Below are 14,521 nucleotides of genomic sequence, written 5' to 3'. Positions count from 1 at the left end.
CCTGCCCGTGTCACACCGTCCCCATGGGATCACCCGGAGCTGTGACGCACTCTGCTCCTGCCTGGAGGAGGCACAGGCAGCAGGTAGGGATGGGTCATCACAGCAGAGCTTCCTGCAGGATGAGGTGTGGGACGTGTGCCTGACCCCTGATCCCAGCTCAGCTCTGGGGGAAACACACAAAACCCACCCAGGGATGCTGGAGTGTCCCAGGCAGCCACATTGTCCCAGGGAGCTGTGGGATGCCCACACCCTGTGATGATATCCTGCCATTTCAGCCCACTTCTTCATCTTGGGCTTTTCTCCAGGAATTTACATAACCCTCCACCAAGGAGGCAGGGACGAGCACTACTGTTCAGGAATATCCTACCTGGATGGTTCAGCTGTGGGGGAAGGGGTGGCACTCACTTCAGCAGCACAAGGACAGGGCAGCACTCTCTGAAATTGTGAATTATTGATCTCCCAGCACAGCCAGCAGCTCCCAGGAGGCACTTGCCAGGCTGGAAGCACAGAACAGCTCAGAACTGCTCCCTGCCTGACATGAAATGAAGCAGCAGCAGAGCCTCTCCCTGTCCCAGGACATGCAGCTCACTCTGGACGTGGCTGGCTGTGCAGCCTGACCACGTGTGGTCATGGACACAACTCAACGAACTCCAAAGGTCATCCCGTGGCCACAGCCCTGTCTGGGAATGTGGGATCTGCCTCCAGGATCTCAGCTGGCTGGGAGCACACAGGGCATGGCCAGGGCACTCCCAGCCTCAGGCATCCTAAATCCCTTCCAGACTGGCCCTAGAGCCACAGCTGGAGGCTCCTGGAGCATCTGCACTGCCTGGGAGGCAATGGGGCACCCTGGCACCCCAAAACAGCCTTGTCAGACGTTCTGTTCATTGGTACAGCTGGGCTGCAGCTTTGGTCTGAGTTACAAAACTTTCCTCACCTCTTCTCTTTAAAGAAAAAGAGACTTTGAGACATCTCAATTACAAAATAACATTTAAAACTTGTCAGGGTTTATTAGGTGCCACACATAGCAGTGAGTTGCTGTGCAGGGGGTAACCAGGAGGCTGGAACAGGCCGAGCTGCTCCCTCCCCGTGGTGCTGCACAGTGGGACACAGAACTCACAGGATGGAGAGGGACATGAATCAGGGGATTCTGACCCAAGTGACCTGGAAATCACTTCCAAGCATCCTGCCCCTGCTCTTGCCTTGACTTGCACTCCTTTCAGTGGCAGAACGGGGATTTCCAGCCTGTTCCTATGCCCACAGGGACACCCCACACTGGCTCTGCACCACACAGCAGGAACAGCACGACGTGACATGTGCCAGCACAGTCCCTCCCTCCAGCACTTCAGTGCACTAAACCCAAACAACCCCTCTGAGGACACACGGGGCTCATGGCAAGGGAGCTGAAGCTGAAATTACAGGCAGTGAGGACAAGCCCAGAGTCCTGGTTGGTGGCTGCACCCTGCAGCACATCTGAGGAGTGTCTGAAGCCTGGCTGTGGCTGTAGGAGGCACCCAGAGACTGGGCACAACCCCACAGGGCTCCATCCTTGGCCCACTTCTCTTCAGCATCTTCATTCAATACTTTTGCTGCTTCAAACCTCTCTCCATTTGTCCTTTGCTGAGCTGTTTGTCAGGGCTGGGCTTCTGGGCTGGCTTTTTTGGTGGGTTTGATTCGATTTGTTAACTCAGGGCTTATTGCTATTCCATTGTCAATAGTGCGTAGCAGAAAGAGCTGAGATTTAAGAGAACTCTTTGGAACCTCAACAACAGCCTGTGTGTTGTGGCTCATGTGCTTTCACAATCCCTTTCTTTCCAGTTTTTCCAGTATGGCCTGAATTCTGTGGACGGACTCTTTCCTGGCCTGCCGGACACTGTCCTGGCCCCCAGTCTCAATGGAATCCAGCTCCAGCAGCAGCTTGGTCAACATCTCCTCCAGCAGCCGGTAGGATTTATCTGTCTTTTTCCCTACAAACTCATCCACCTCTTCCTCCAGCTGTTCAGCCTCTCCCATCACGTGGAGGATCCTCTGAATCTCCGGCTGCAGCGCTGCAGGATGTGGGGCAGGCTGCTCAGCAGGTTTGAAGCCCAGCTCCTGGCTCCTGGCCATGGGTTTCCGTGAGGTGAGGTCGTAGAGCTGGGGCTGGGCACTGTACTGCACCCTGGGCTGGGATGGGGCAGGCTTGGCCACCCTGTGCTCGTTCACTGGCCCTGAGTGCCGCTGGTTGCCATCAGAATAGTAACTGTGTTGGCCGGGGCTCTGCTCAGCTCTGTCGTAGACAGAGTCCTGCAGTCAGAGGGAGAAAACATCTCTAAGTGCATTTCCTTTTAACCTGCACCTTCCTGCTCTCATCCTGCACCCAGCAGGGCTGGGGATGCTTGGGACAGGGAGCTGTGCTCTGCTCCCATGGTAGAAAACAACAGCCCAGCAAGGGGCACCTGTGCAGAGGAGGAATCTGAACCCCTGAACCCCCCATCAGGGTGTCGCAGACATCTTTTGTGAAAAATCCTTTCTTTAGGATTTTTCCTCCTGAGAAGCTGAGAGGCCTCAGGAACAAAATGTAAACAATGGTTATCTGCTGCTGTGGAATGCAACAGGTGCATCTGTGATTGGTCCATGTTAGTTGTTTCTAATTAATGGCTAATCACAGTCCAGCTGGCTCGGACAGAGAATCCAAGCCACAAACTTCTGTTATCATTCTTTCCTATTCTATTCTTAGCCAGCCTTCTGATGAAATCCTTTCTTCTATTCTTTTAGTATAGTTTTAATGGAATATATATCATAAAATAATAAATCAAGCCTTCTAAAACATGGAGTCAGATCCTCGTCTCTTCCCTCATCCTGAGACCCCTGTGAACACGGTCACATCAGGGCTGCTACTGGGCACCAAAGTAGCAGAGTCACTTTAAAGCCTGTCAGACCCATTTCAAGACCCACCTAGGACAACTTACCCATCACAAGAATCCCAGCCACGGGTTTAAGTGCTCTGTGTGCAAACAGGAGCTCACCTGTCCCTGTGAGTCCCAGGAGGGAGGGTGGGAAGGGGCCCCGCTGCTGCTCCAGGGGGGCTGTGAATCCGACACATAGGGGCTGCTGTGCCCCGAGGCGGGCCAGGCGTAGCGAGGCTGCACCCCAAAGCCAGAGTGGGAGCCCCAGGTGTCCTCCAGGGCTCTGGGCTGTGGCACTGGGCCCTGCCCTGTCACCCCTGCGCTGCTGTCTCCGTACTGATACTGCGGCATCGGCATTCCCGGGGTCTGCAGGGACGGGAACAGGAGTTACAGGGGGCACTGTACCATCACACAGCCCTGGGACAGGCATTATAGGGGATCACTGAACCCTCACCCAGCCCTGGGACAGGCATTATAGGGGGATCACTGAACTCTCACCCAGCCCTAGAAGCTGGGACAGGCGTTACAGGGGGGTCACTGAACTCTCACCCAGACCTAGAAGCTGGGACAGGCGTTAGGGGGGTCACTGAACCCTCACCCAGCCCTAGAAGCTGGGACAGGCGTTACAGGGGGGTCACTCCCAGCCCTGCACCCTCACCCAGCCCTGGCAGCCAGATGGCCCAGCAGCAGCTCAGGTTGGCCGCCCAATTCCCACTTTCCTGACCCAAAAGCTCAGAGTCTCCAGAGTGCCCACCACTTTTGCTAAGAGCAAAACCAGGCTGCACCAGGCACTCAGCGCCACCCCCAGCCCCAGCAGAGCCGCTCCCCCTGTCCCAGCCCCACCACCCACGCCCTGCAGGCTGTGCCCCCGGCCCTGCCCTTACCTGTGGCGGGGAGTAGCCGGGCACCTGCTGCCTGCGGAGGGCCGAGCCCTCGGGGGGACACTCCGGGGGGACGTAGCTCCAGGCGGGAGCGGGCGACGGGGGCCGGTAGAGGCCCGTGGGCTCCGGGGGGTAGGGGCTGCGCGGGGGCCCCGAGCAGTAGAAGCCCCGTGCCTGGGGCAGGCTGGCGTAGTGCGGGTACGGGGGGCTGTAGGCTCCGTTGGCATAGGGAGAATCCATTGCCTGGGGACAAGGGAAGAGCACAGGGAAGGTGATGGGACACAGGTGATCCAGGAATGAGTCTGGCCCTTCCTGCAGCTGATCTGCCCCAGTTTTAGGCTTTCCTGGTCTAACCTGGCTGTACCAGGTCTCGCTCAGCCAAGCTGGGCTCAGGGGGAGGTGCGCAGCCCCTCACAGTGAGCAGCTCCTGGAGGATTCAATGCCAGCTCTGCATCACCGACAGGAGGATGGAAAACTCTCCAGGGAAGCTCATTCTCAAACAGACAAGCTCTGCCAGCCAGTGTTCATGAAAAGCTCGTTCTCAGAGAAGCTCTGCCAGCCAGTGTTCAGCTCCTGGAGCTGCAGCTCATGTGGGTCTCTGTCTGCACACCCAGGCCACAGCTGAGAATTTACATGGATCCATCCCATAACTGATGTGTAGGGAACGTGAGTTTCCACCTGACGGCAGAGGGGATGCTGAAGGACAGGATTTCGGGAGCTCGGGGAATGACTCCCTGTACCTTCGGGCAAAGCAGCCCAAAGCTGCTGAGCTGCTTCCCACAGTGCAGGCTGTACAACCTGTGTGCCGGGATTTATGGAAGGGCCGGACCATCCTGACAGCCCAGACGAGAAACCAAACCAAACCAAACCAAACCAAACCAAATCAAATCAAACCACGGCAAAGCCCTTTTCATCACACGGAATTTGCACGGCAGCCCGAAACCCAGCCGCCATCAACCCCGTGGGTACCGGACCCGGCAATGCCCAGCCCCGGGACCGGCCCCGGCAATGCCCAGTCCCGTTACCGCGGCCCTCCCGCTCCGCAAAGCGCTCCGGGATCCCCCCGTTCCCGGGATCCCCGCACCAGCAAAGCGCCCCAGAAACGTCCCCGTGCAGCGCCTCCCTCCCTCCCCGCGCTCCTTTCCGCCCCGTTACACGCCCGCAGGGCTCCGCGAGCAGAGCCACGAGAACCGGCGGGGCGGGGGAGGCTCCGGGCAGTGCCGCCCGGGGACCGCCCTGCGCGCCCGTTATCGGGCTGAGCGCTGCGGGTCCGATCCCGGGGGCCGTTTCTGTGCAGGGGCCCGTGCCAGATCCCGGCGGCCGTTTCCGTCCCGGGGGCCGTGCCCTCGCCGGGGGGCCCCGTCCATCCCGGGGGCTGTTTCCGTCCCAGGGCCCGTGCCCGCCCCTCACCCCCGTTACCTGCGCGGCCGCCGCGGGCGGGCCCGGCCCGGCCGTGCGGGGCTCCATGGCCGCCGCCGAGGCCACGCCCCCAACGGTCCCCGTGTCCAATCGGCGGCCGCTGCCCTCTGGCCGCGACCAATCAGCAGCGTCCCCGCGCGCACGGCTGGCGCGGCTTAAAAGGGCAGCGGCGGGTGGGCCCCGCCCGGCGCGGGCGGTTCCGGGGCGGCGGCGGCGGCACCGGCGCATGGCGGCGCTTCCGCTGCGGGCGCGGCGGCACCATGAACTACATGCCCGGCACGGCCAGCCTGATCCAGGACATCGACAGTGAGTGTCCCGGGGCTGCCCCGCCGTGGGCTCCGGGCTCCCGCTCCCCCGGGTCCTGCCCCGCGGTTCCGAGCGAGCCCGGCGGGTCCCGGAGCCGCGGGGGCCGTGCGCGACGCTCCGCTCTCTTTTCCCGCAGAGAAGCACCTGGTGCTGCTGCGGGACGGCCGGACGCTCATCGGGTACCTGCGCAGCATCGACCAGTTCGGTACGGCCGGGCCGGGAGCGCCGGGGATGGCGAGGAGGAGGAGGAGGATGAGGAGGGAGCCGTGCTGATTTTCCAGTGTGGTTGTGCTGGGGGTTGAACCTCTGGACCGGGCGCTTCGCGGGGGTTTCTCCCGCGCTGGGCTCTCCCCGTGCTGCGGGTGCGTCCAGCGCTGTGGCTCTGCTTGTTGGGCAGAAGCACCGGGCGATGTTCATCATCATCCTCCATCCCGGGGCCGGGCGGTGTTCTTCATCCTCGTCCCGGGGCCAGGCGCTCCATCCTTGCCCGGAGTTTGCAGCACAAGCATCGCCATCACCTTCTGTGCTGCGGGGTCTCGGGTGGGCTCAGCTCAGAGCTCGCTGGGTCTCGGTGGCCTCAGTGACCCAGCTCTGGCAGGCACCGAGTGCCGGGGGACAGCCAGCCCTGCTCCGGTGGGACGGGGGACGCTGCTCAGCCACGGTTCCCGGTGGAACATCGCTGGTTTTGTGTCTGTCTCGTTGCTGCAGCGAACTTGGTGTTGCACCAGACTGTGGAGCGCATCCACGTGGGCAAGAAGTATGGGGACATCCCTCGGGGCATCTTCGTGGTGAGGGGCGAGAATGTGGTGCTGCTGGGGGAAATTGTAAGTGCTCACATCTCACTGCTGGGGAGGGTTTGTGGTCGGTCGGTCTGTCTGTCTGCCTGCTGTGAAATGTGGTTGCTGTTGTGTTGGGCTGGAATTGGAGCCGCCTCCAGGGCCAGCTCAGGCTGAGCCATCACAGAAGGGCCAGCCTGCAGGGCAGGGCTGCCTCCTGCTGCCACAGCCCCTCTGGGATGACACAAGGACAAAGAACAGCGCAGAGGGAGCTGTGGGGAAGCTCCAGCTCGTGTGGCACTGCTGGTTACCTGGTACCTCCCTGCTGGCTCTGCCCCAGCAGACACCGCCTGGGATGGGCTCAGGAGGAGCTGAGCACTGTTTGCTCAGGGATCCCCTTCCCATGGCGGATCCTTGAGATTCCCCAAGGATCCCCTTGAGATTCCCCAAGGATCCTCTTCCCAGGGCTGTGCTGGGGATCCCTGCCCACATCCCCACCCCTCAGGGCACTTCCAGCACCTCTGTTTTCTGTCAGCCCCGCTGTTTGCTGGCACTTGCTGCATGGCCACAGGTGATTGTGTGTGCTGAAGGGTCTTTTCTCCTGCAGGACCTGGAGAAGGAGAGCGACACGCCTCTGCAGCAGGTGTCCATCGAGGAGATCCTGGAGGAGCAGCGGGTGGAGCAGCAGGCCAAGCAGGAGTCAGAGAAGCTGAAGGTGCAGGCTCTGAAGGAGCGAGGCCTCTCGGTGCCACGTGCTGACACGTTGGATGAGTACTGAGGGGCTGCTCCTCTCCTACAGGGAGCCAGGGCTGCTCCAGGACTCCCCTGGGCAGGCACACACTGCCTGGAAAGGCAGGTTTCATTTTCAGATTGTCTTTTCCGTGGTGCTGGTAACTGTACACAAATCATGCCTTTAGTCTCCTTCTGGAGAAGGAGATGAGGAGGGCCCAGCGCACTGGGAGTGCAAGCATTTGTGTTTGGGAGGCAAATCACTGCTCCTTGGCTTTGTTTGCTTTTTTCCTCCTCACATGACTCTGGGTGAGAGTTTCCTTGACATGTAAATAAATCCTTGATCCTGACATCGATGGTTTTCCGGTGTTCTGGCCCTGGCAGTTCCCCTCTCTCAGGCCACCTCGTGTCCCCTCCGTGTGCTGTGCAGGGACAGATGGCACCCCTGCTGCAGCCATGGGCTGGGCTCACTCTGAGAGAACGCTGGAGCCTGTGGCAAGATCCTGCTCTGGGAAGGGAGCAGAACCTGGGTACCCCTGTACCCCAACACAGAGCACCCGTACCCCCCAGCCAGGCTGTGCCATTCCCCTGCAGCTGAGCCTGCTAATTACCAGCTGAAGCCACTAATTACCTGCTGGCGAAGAGCTGCTGTGCCTGGGCAGAGCCTGGAGCTGCAGCCCCTGCTCGCTCCGTGCTGGGGGAGCTGCTGCAGCTGTGTCAGCTTGGAGAATCCTTTGCCCTGAGGTGTCCTGGCCCTTCCTCCTGTGGGGAGGAGAGTCCTTGGCCTCAGGGCTGGCTCTGGGCAGCTGCCAGGCCCCAGGAGCCTCCTGGCTGTGGGCAGAGAAGGGCAAACCTCGGCAGGGACAATCCCTGGGTAACCTGGGGCTGCCCCCTGGGAGTTCTTAGGGTGAAGAATCCACACTGAGGGCACAGAGGACAAGCCCAGCTCGGCTTGCTGGGGCTGAGCACTGGCAGCTGTTGCTGGCCCACTCTCACTCCCTTTGGGGGAAAACATTCCTGCCCCGTTGGGCTTGAGTGGGTGTTGTGGGTTTGGGGGATAGCAAAGGTTTAAACGAGGAAATGCTATTTCTTGTTCTAACAAAACTGAATAAAAAGCATTTATGGAGCTGGCGCCTGTGGCTGGAAAGTCTCTGGCAGGCAGGGATGGCTCTTTGGGGTGTTTGTGCTGTTGCTGTTTGTTTGGGGGGTGTTTTGGGGTGAGGGGGATCAGAGCAGAGATGCCTGTGGTGGCTGTGGGGAGGCAGGGGCTGCCCAGCTCCCCAGTGCTGGGGTCCCAGCCCTGCAGCCCAGGGCTTTGGGGGGTGTAAGGAGCTGGTGGGGGTCAAGACATGGACCCATCCTTGCTGTTCTTGAGCCCATTATCTTATCAGGGCGTTGGGTGTGACCTCCGTGGCACGGGGGGCTGTGGTTTGTCTGTGCTCTCCAAATAGCACCAGGGCAGCCTTGGGATGGGGGGACACCCCTGGGCTGTGCTGCTGCAGAGGGACAGGGTCACCCTGACAGAGCCTGGGAATGCGCTGGGAGAAGGGAATGTTCTAGAAGGTGGCTCAGCTGGGCAGGGTGGGGGCTTGGGGCAGCCTCAGGGTTCTGGGTCCCTGAGCCTTCAGGCCCCGGTGAAGCTTCAGTGCCTTTGGTTGGCATCATTTTGGTTTTGGTACATTTTGTACATTTGTGAGCCTTTGTACTCCAAGCCCTGTTAAGTGAACGCAAATGGAGCTGTGTGGTGACTTTGTGCAGGAGCCTGGGGGTGCCTCAGGGGGCTGTGGGGGCTGTGCTGTCCCAGTTAACCGGATTCCCTGAGGGTTCTTGCTGCCTTTTTGGGGTCTGTGTCCTGCTCTGGGGACTGCTCACCTGCAGCATTTCCTCACGTGCTGTGGCACAGTGTGGCTGTGCCTGTGTCCCCTCCTGAGGGCACAGCTGGGCTGGTGCCCTCCAGCCTGGAGCCAGAGGGGCGGCTCTGCGTGCTTTGTTTTGGTTCTTCTCACAAACAACTGCGTGTCCTTGTGCCGAGGCCTTGTGCTGGGAGCAGCGGCTCCATGTGGGATAAGAGCCCTGGATTGCTCCAGCCAGGGGCTCCCTGGATCTGGGATAAGAACCCTGGATTGCTCCAGCCAGGGGCTCCCTGGATCTGGGATAAGAACCCTGGATTGCTCCAGCCAGGGGCTCCCTGGATCTGGGATAAGAACCCTGGATCTGGGATTACAGCCCTGGATCATTCCCAGCCAGGGGCTCCCTGGATCTGGGATAAGAACCCTGGATCTGGGATTACAGCCCTGGATCATTCCCAGCCAGGGGCTCCCTGGATCTGGGATAAGAACCCTGGATCTGGGATAACAGCCCTGGATCATTCCCAGCCAGGGGCTCCCTGGATCTGGGATAAGAACCCTGGATTGCTCCAGCCAGGGGCTCCCTGGATCTGGGATAAGAACCCCTGGATCTGGGATAAGAACCCTGGATTGCTCCAGCCAGGGGCTCCCTGGATCTGGGATAAGAACCCTGGATCTGGGATTACAGCCCTGGATCATTCCCAGCCAGGGGCTCCCTGGATCTGGGATTACAGCCCTGGATCATTCCCAGCCAGGGGCTCCCTGGATCTGGGATAAGAACCCTGGATTTCTCACAGTTCCAGGGCTGTGTGCCCTCACTTCCAGGGCAGGGGGACTGCACGGGCTGGGGCACAGCACAATATTGGGGTGTCTCTGGTTTCCCCAACACCCAGACCTGTCAGTGTGTGCTTGGCCAGAGCTCTGGGCTGGGCACTCCCAGGGCTTCCAAACCCTCTCTCCCCACCTGTGCAGGGAGGTGGGAGCAGGTGGGTGAAGCCCAGAGGGTGGGAGAGCTGTGCCATGACCCAGGAATCACACTTGTGAGAGCATGGCTGCAAAGAGGAGCTCCCAGCAAAGGTTTTGGACAGGGATAGTGCAGCTGCTGGCTTCCTCCTGCTCCCTGCAGCACCTCCCTGTAACCCCACACTGCTGACCTGAGCCCGAGGTGTTTCCTGGCACACAGTGCAGGATGGCAGCCCTGCAAGGGACAGGAGCATCCCGGGGAGCAGCAGGAGTGTTCTGGAAGGCAGGTGGGACTCAAATCACCTCGGGAAAGCTGGGGACAGGCAGGGGGGACAAAGAGCTCCCCATGGCCAGGCTGCTGGCGCAGTGAGGGGGTGACCTCCCCCAGGCCAAGCTGTTGAAATGGGGGAGCAAGGTCAGGCTCCGTGGAGAGGGTGCACGGGCTGACGTCAAAGGAAGCAGCTGTAATTCACAGGTTCCTGCGAGTGCTGGTCTCCAGGCCATAATTCATCCCAGAAATGTCATTTCAGCCTTGAGCATTATCGCTGCTCTGCCGTGTCTCACTGCTGGGGCAGATAACGGGGCCTGGGGAGTAGGGGCGCTGCTCCTCACTTTAGCCCCAGGCTCAGCAGCTCCGTGGATTTCATATTCAGCTTTCTGTGGGTTCCTGTGCACAGAGGCTCAGCCTGGCTCGTTATTCCACAATATGTTGTGTTGTCCATCATTTGTGGTAGTGTTTGCAGGGGTCTTAGGATGAGGGAAGAAATGAGGATGTGACTCCATGTTTCAGAAGGCTTGATTTATTATTTTATGATATATATTATATTAAAACTATACTAAAAGAATAGAAGAAAGGATTTCATCAGAAGGCTAGCTAAGAATCGAATAGCAAAGAATGATAACAAAGGTTTGTGACTGACCAAGACAGTCCAGGCAGCTGGACTGTGACTGGCCATTAATTAGAAACAACCACATGAGACCAATCACAGATGCACCTGTTGCATTCCACAGCAGCAGATAATCAATGTTTATATTTTGTTCCTGAGGCCTCTCAGCTTCTCAGGAGAAAAAAATCCTAAGGAAAGGATTTTTTCAGAAAATATCACGGCTACAATCGTTATCCCTTATTATCAGTTGTCACCCATCAAAACTTGGCCTCGATGACCTTGGAGGACTTTTCCATCCGTAATGATTGCACTGTGCTGATCTGTTACCTGTCAGAACGCTGCTCCGTGCCATGGGCTGCAGCTCCGTATGCTGTGCGCTCTGTCCCAGCAGGGATGGCCTCAGGGCAGGGCAAGAACAGCTCGGGGGGGGGCTCTGCCTGCCGTGCCCCGGGGCTAGGGCAGCTCAAGGGGGGCTCTGCCTGCCGTGCCCCGGGGCTAGGGCAGCTCAGGGGAGCTCTGTGGTGCTCCGGGGCCGGAGCCTCTCCGCGGGGCCCTCACGCTGCCGGCCCCGTGTGCTGTGCGCGGGGAGCGGGGCCGGCCTTGGCCCGGGGGCCCGGCCCGCCGTGAGGGCCCGCAGTGACGGCTCTTATCTCCCGCCTGACGGGGCAGAATCCTTCAGCACCGCGTACTTAAGGCCGTGCACGGCGGGGCCGCGCCAGAGCAGCGATCGGCGCAGGCAGACGGACACCGGGACACCGCCACAGCCACAGCCACAGCCACCGCCACCGCCACAGCCACTGCCACAGCCACTGCCACTGCCCAGCCGACGCTCCAACCCCTCAGGAGATGCTGCCAGCCACGTCCAAGCTCTGTGCCGCCATCTCCTACCGCCACCTGCGCAACATGACCGGTGAGTCCGGCTGCGGGCCGGGGCGGGTCCTATCCGGCTGTCTGGGACAAGAAAAAAACAGGACAGTCCCTGTCCGGCTGTCTGGGACAGGACAAGGCTGGGACAGTCCCTGTCCGGCTGTTTGGGACAGGACAGGGCCATGACAGGCCCTGTTCGGCTGTCTGGGGCTCAGGGATTCTCTTCCTGCTGTCACAGAGTCAGATTTTCTGACAAGTTTATTAGAGAAGCTCCCGTTGAGTCACAGGCTCCAGAAAGGGCTCTCTTTCTTCCTGAACTCCTCCGAGTGGTGGCTGGGGCCTCGGTGATGCTCTCCCCACTCTGCAGCATGTTGGGTTCTGTGATTTACTGTCCCTGAAACCCTGAGCCCTGTCACTGCGGGGCTGGCTCATGTCCCTGTGACCAGCTCTGGGTCACACTCCTCTGGCTGTGAGGGTTTTGTATCTCTGTGCTTCATTTCCATGCTCTTTCCTGGGCACCTGCATGATGCTCCTCAGTGTTTTTACTGCTGCAGGGAGCTGGAGCCAAGCTCAGGATTGCTTAGGACAGCCTCCCCCAGGGCAGTGTGATGGCAGCCAGCTGCTCCCTGTGCCTGTAGGGACACCGAGATGGTGACAAGCAGGGACCTTTCCATGTTGTGCGTTTAAATGGAGGAAAAGCCCATGGTAAGGGCCAGGTGGTGCTGGTGAGTGACATGCTCTCTCCCCAGGTCTGAGGAGACAAGCTGCCGTGGCCATCAGCCAGGAGCTGAGCAGGCTGGCCAGCCACAGCCCAGGACCCAGCACGTGGATCCACCAGGTGCGCAGGAGAAGCTCCTTGCTCAGTAAGTGACACCCCTGAGGGGTCTGTTCCTTCTTGCGGGGGAGAGACCCTCACAGGCTGGGGGAAAACCTGCTTGAGGGTGAGCTGTGTTTCTGCTGAGCCAAAGGCAGAGTGGGAACTGGGTGTAATCCCCATCCCCTGGGCACAGAGAAGGGTATTTGGTGTAGATAAAGCTCATCTGGCACATTACACTGCTCTTGCTCAGCCCTGCCGCTGTCTGCAGGCTCAAGGCTGGAGGAGAAACCCTTCAGCGAGATGGAAATGTCTTACATCAAGCAAGGAGAGGAGGCCCTGCAGAAATCCCTCAGAATCCTGGAGGACCAGGACGACTGGAAGACAGAGACGGTGGCGGTGGGTGCTGTGCCCTGTGGTGCTGCCTTGCAGCCCTCCCTCCCCCTGAGAGCAGCTCTGGTGGTAACTCTGCCCTCTCCTCACAGGGTAACGGGGATAAAGTGCTGAGCAAGGTGCTGCCAGACGTGGGGAAGGTGTTCCGGCTGGAGGTGGTGGTGGACCAGCCCCTGGACACGGTGTACGGAGAGCTGGTGGACAACATGGAGCAGATGGGAGACTGGAACCCCAACGTCAAAGAAGTCAGGGTAGGAGAATGTGTCAGATCTGTCACAGCCAGCCTGTGTTCTGTGCATTTCCTGCTGCAGAAGTAGAGGAGGTTTTGCAGTATCTGTGTTGAGGCGAGTCTGGAGCAGTTTCTGTGTGATTAATTCTGCAGGAAATTAATGCAAGGGAATACCTTGCATTTTCCTGCAAGGAGCTGCCAGTTCTGCTGGAAGTTGGGGCTGATCTGGGGAAGAAATAGGCACATGGAATCAGAGAGGCAGTAAGGGAATAGCTTTTCACTCAGGAATTGAAAACAGTTCTCACCTGGGGGCAAGCAAGTATTTGGAATTATTGTCAAGTCTTTGTCAGACCCTGTATCTGATCACCTGGTAACCAAAGGCAGCTTTTAGCTGTGCTTGCAGTAAATGAAAGCTTTAATTCTGAACTGCAGATCCTGGAGAAGATTGGGAAGGACACGGTGATCACCCACGAGAAGGCGGCCGCAACCCCCGGGAACATCGTGGGGCCGCGGGACTTTGTGAGCGTGCGGTGCTCCAGGAGACGCGGCTCCACCTGTGTCCTGGCAGGGATGTCCACCACCTACGGGGCCATGCCCGAGCAGGAGGGCTTCATAAGGTACCTACAGCTGCTCAGCCCCGTTATGTGTGAGCAGGGAGGAGATTCCCACAGGGCACAAGGGTTTTTCTGCAGGCTCAGGGTTGCTGGGTTTCTACAGACAGTAGGAGCTGCTGCAGAAAGCCCAAGGTGCAATTTTGAGGCTGAAAAGTCCAAGTTTGGATCTGATCTGAGCCTCTCTCCCCACCAGGGCTGAGAATGGTCCCACCTGCATGGTCCTGCGCCCGCTGCCCGGCAGCCCCTCCCAGACCAGGCTCACCTGGCTGCTCAGCATCGACCTCAAGGTACCTGGGGCTGGGCAGAGCCTGGGGGAGCCTGGGGCTCTGGGGGAGCCGGGGAGCCAGGGGCTCTGGGGAGGCCGGTTCTGTTCACAGGCTGTGTCTGCTCTCCCCAGGGGTGGCTGCCCAAGAGCATCATCAACCAGGTCCTGTCCCAGACACAGGTGGACTTTGCCAAACACCTGCGGCAGCGCTTGGCCCGGCCGGTGCCTGCAGCCTGCTGACCACCATGACCCACTGACCACAGCCTGCTGACCACCACGGCCTGCTGACCACCACGGCCTGCTGACCACAGCCTGCTGACCACCATGACCCGCTGACCACCACATCCTGCTGACCACCACGACCGCTGACCACCACGACCCGCTGACCACCACGACCCACTGACCACCACAATCCACTGACCACGGCCTGCTGACCACCACGGCCTGCTGACCACCGCAACCTGCTGACCACCATGTCCTGCTGATCACCATGATCCGCTGACCACCACAACCTGCTGACCACCACAGCCTGCTGACCATGACCTGCTGACCACAACCTGCTGACCACCACGACCTTCTGACCACAGCCTGCTGACCACCACAGCCTGCTGACCACAACCTGCTGACCACCACAATCCACTGACCA

The 14,521-nt window shown here is 59.6% G+C and overlaps 3 protein-coding genes across 3 annotated transcripts; 2 read left to right on the top strand and 1 right to left on the bottom strand.

Annotated features, from left to right (window-relative positions):
- Positions 1–1,003: 1,003 nt before the first annotated feature.
- On the bottom strand, positions 1,004–5,241 carry BAG4 (BCL2 associated athanogene 4). Its single transcript, XM_030964348.1, has 4 exons — positions 5,186–5,241; positions 3,770–4,009; positions 3,006–3,251; positions 1,004–2,283 (listed from the first exon to the last, which is right to left on the bottom strand). The coding sequence occupies exons 1-4, from the start codon at positions 5,231–5,233 to the stop codon at positions 1,795–1,797; spliced, it is 1,023 nt and encodes a 340-aa protein (XP_030820208.1). The 5' UTR covers positions 5,234–5,241; the 3' UTR covers positions 1,004–1,794.
- Positions 5,242–5,366: 125 nt separating this feature from the next.
- Positions 5,367–7,350, top strand: LSM1 (LSM1 homolog, mRNA degradation associated). The gene is made up of 4 exons (XM_030964351.1): positions 5,367–5,491; positions 5,628–5,696; positions 6,200–6,315; positions 6,875–7,350. Exons 1-4 carry the CDS (start codon positions 5,446–5,448, stop codon positions 7,043–7,045), a joined length of 402 nt encoding a protein of 133 aa, XP_030820211.1. The 5' UTR covers positions 5,367–5,445; the 3' UTR covers positions 7,046–7,350.
- Positions 7,351–11,401: 4,051 nt separating this feature from the next.
- Positions 11,402–14,221, top strand: STAR (steroidogenic acute regulatory protein). The gene is made up of 7 exons (XM_030964350.1): positions 11,402–11,603; positions 12,310–12,423; positions 12,646–12,773; positions 12,860–13,018; positions 13,429–13,613; positions 13,804–13,897; positions 14,008–14,221. Exons 1-7 carry the CDS (start codon positions 11,540–11,542, stop codon positions 14,113–14,115), a joined length of 852 nt encoding a protein of 283 aa, XP_030820210.1. The 5' UTR covers positions 11,402–11,539; the 3' UTR covers positions 14,116–14,221.
- The last annotated feature ends 300 nt before the right edge of the window (positions 14,222–14,521 follow it).

This window comes from Camarhynchus parvulus, chromosome 22, assembly GCF_901933205.1.
Source record: "Camarhynchus parvulus chromosome 22, STF_HiC, whole genome shotgun sequence".
NCBI lineage: Eukaryota > Metazoa > Chordata > Aves > Passeriformes > Thraupidae > Camarhynchus > Camarhynchus parvulus.
The sequence above is the reverse complement of the archived record's forward strand: the minus strand, read 5'-3'. Positions and strand labels throughout refer to the sequence as shown.

Excerpts from the sequence above, each read along its gene's own strand:
- BAG4 (XM_030964348.1), bottom strand. The coding sequence starts at position 5,233 with ATGGAGCCCCGCACGGCCGGGCCGGGCCCGCCCGCGGCGGCCGCGCAG. Across the intron at positions 4,010-5,185 it reads CGCCCGCGGCGGCCGCGCAG|GCAATGGATTCTCCCTATGC; the intron begins GTAACGGGGGTG and ends CCTTGTCCCCAG. Across the intron at positions 3,252-3,769 it reads CCGGCTACTCCCCGCCACAG|ACCCCGGGAATGCCGATGCC; the intron begins GTAAGGGCAGGG and ends CCGTCCCTGCAG.
- LSM1 (XM_030964351.1), top strand. The coding sequence starts at position 5,446 with ATGAACTACATGCCCGGCACGGCCAGCCTGATCCAGGACATCGACA. Across the intron at positions 5,492-5,627 it reads CCTGATCCAGGACATCGACA|AGAAGCACCTGGTGCTGCTG; the intron begins GTGAGTGTCCCG and ends CTTTTCCCGCAG. Across the intron at positions 6,316-6,874 it reads TGGTGCTGCTGGGGGAAATT|GACCTGGAGAAGGAGAGCGA; the intron begins GTAAGTGCTCAC and ends TTTCTCCTGCAG.
- STAR (XM_030964350.1), top strand. The coding sequence starts at position 11,540 with ATGCTGCCAGCCACGTCCAAGCTCTGTGCCGCCATCTCCTACCGCCAC. Across the intron at positions 12,424-12,645 it reads CAGGAGAAGCTCCTTGCTCA|GCTCAAGGCTGGAGGAGAAA; the intron begins GTAAGTGACACC and ends CGCTGTCTGCAG. Across the intron at positions 12,774-12,859 it reads GGAAGACAGAGACGGTGGCG|GGTAACGGGGATAAAGTGCT; the intron begins GTGGGTGCTGTG and ends CTCTCCTCACAG.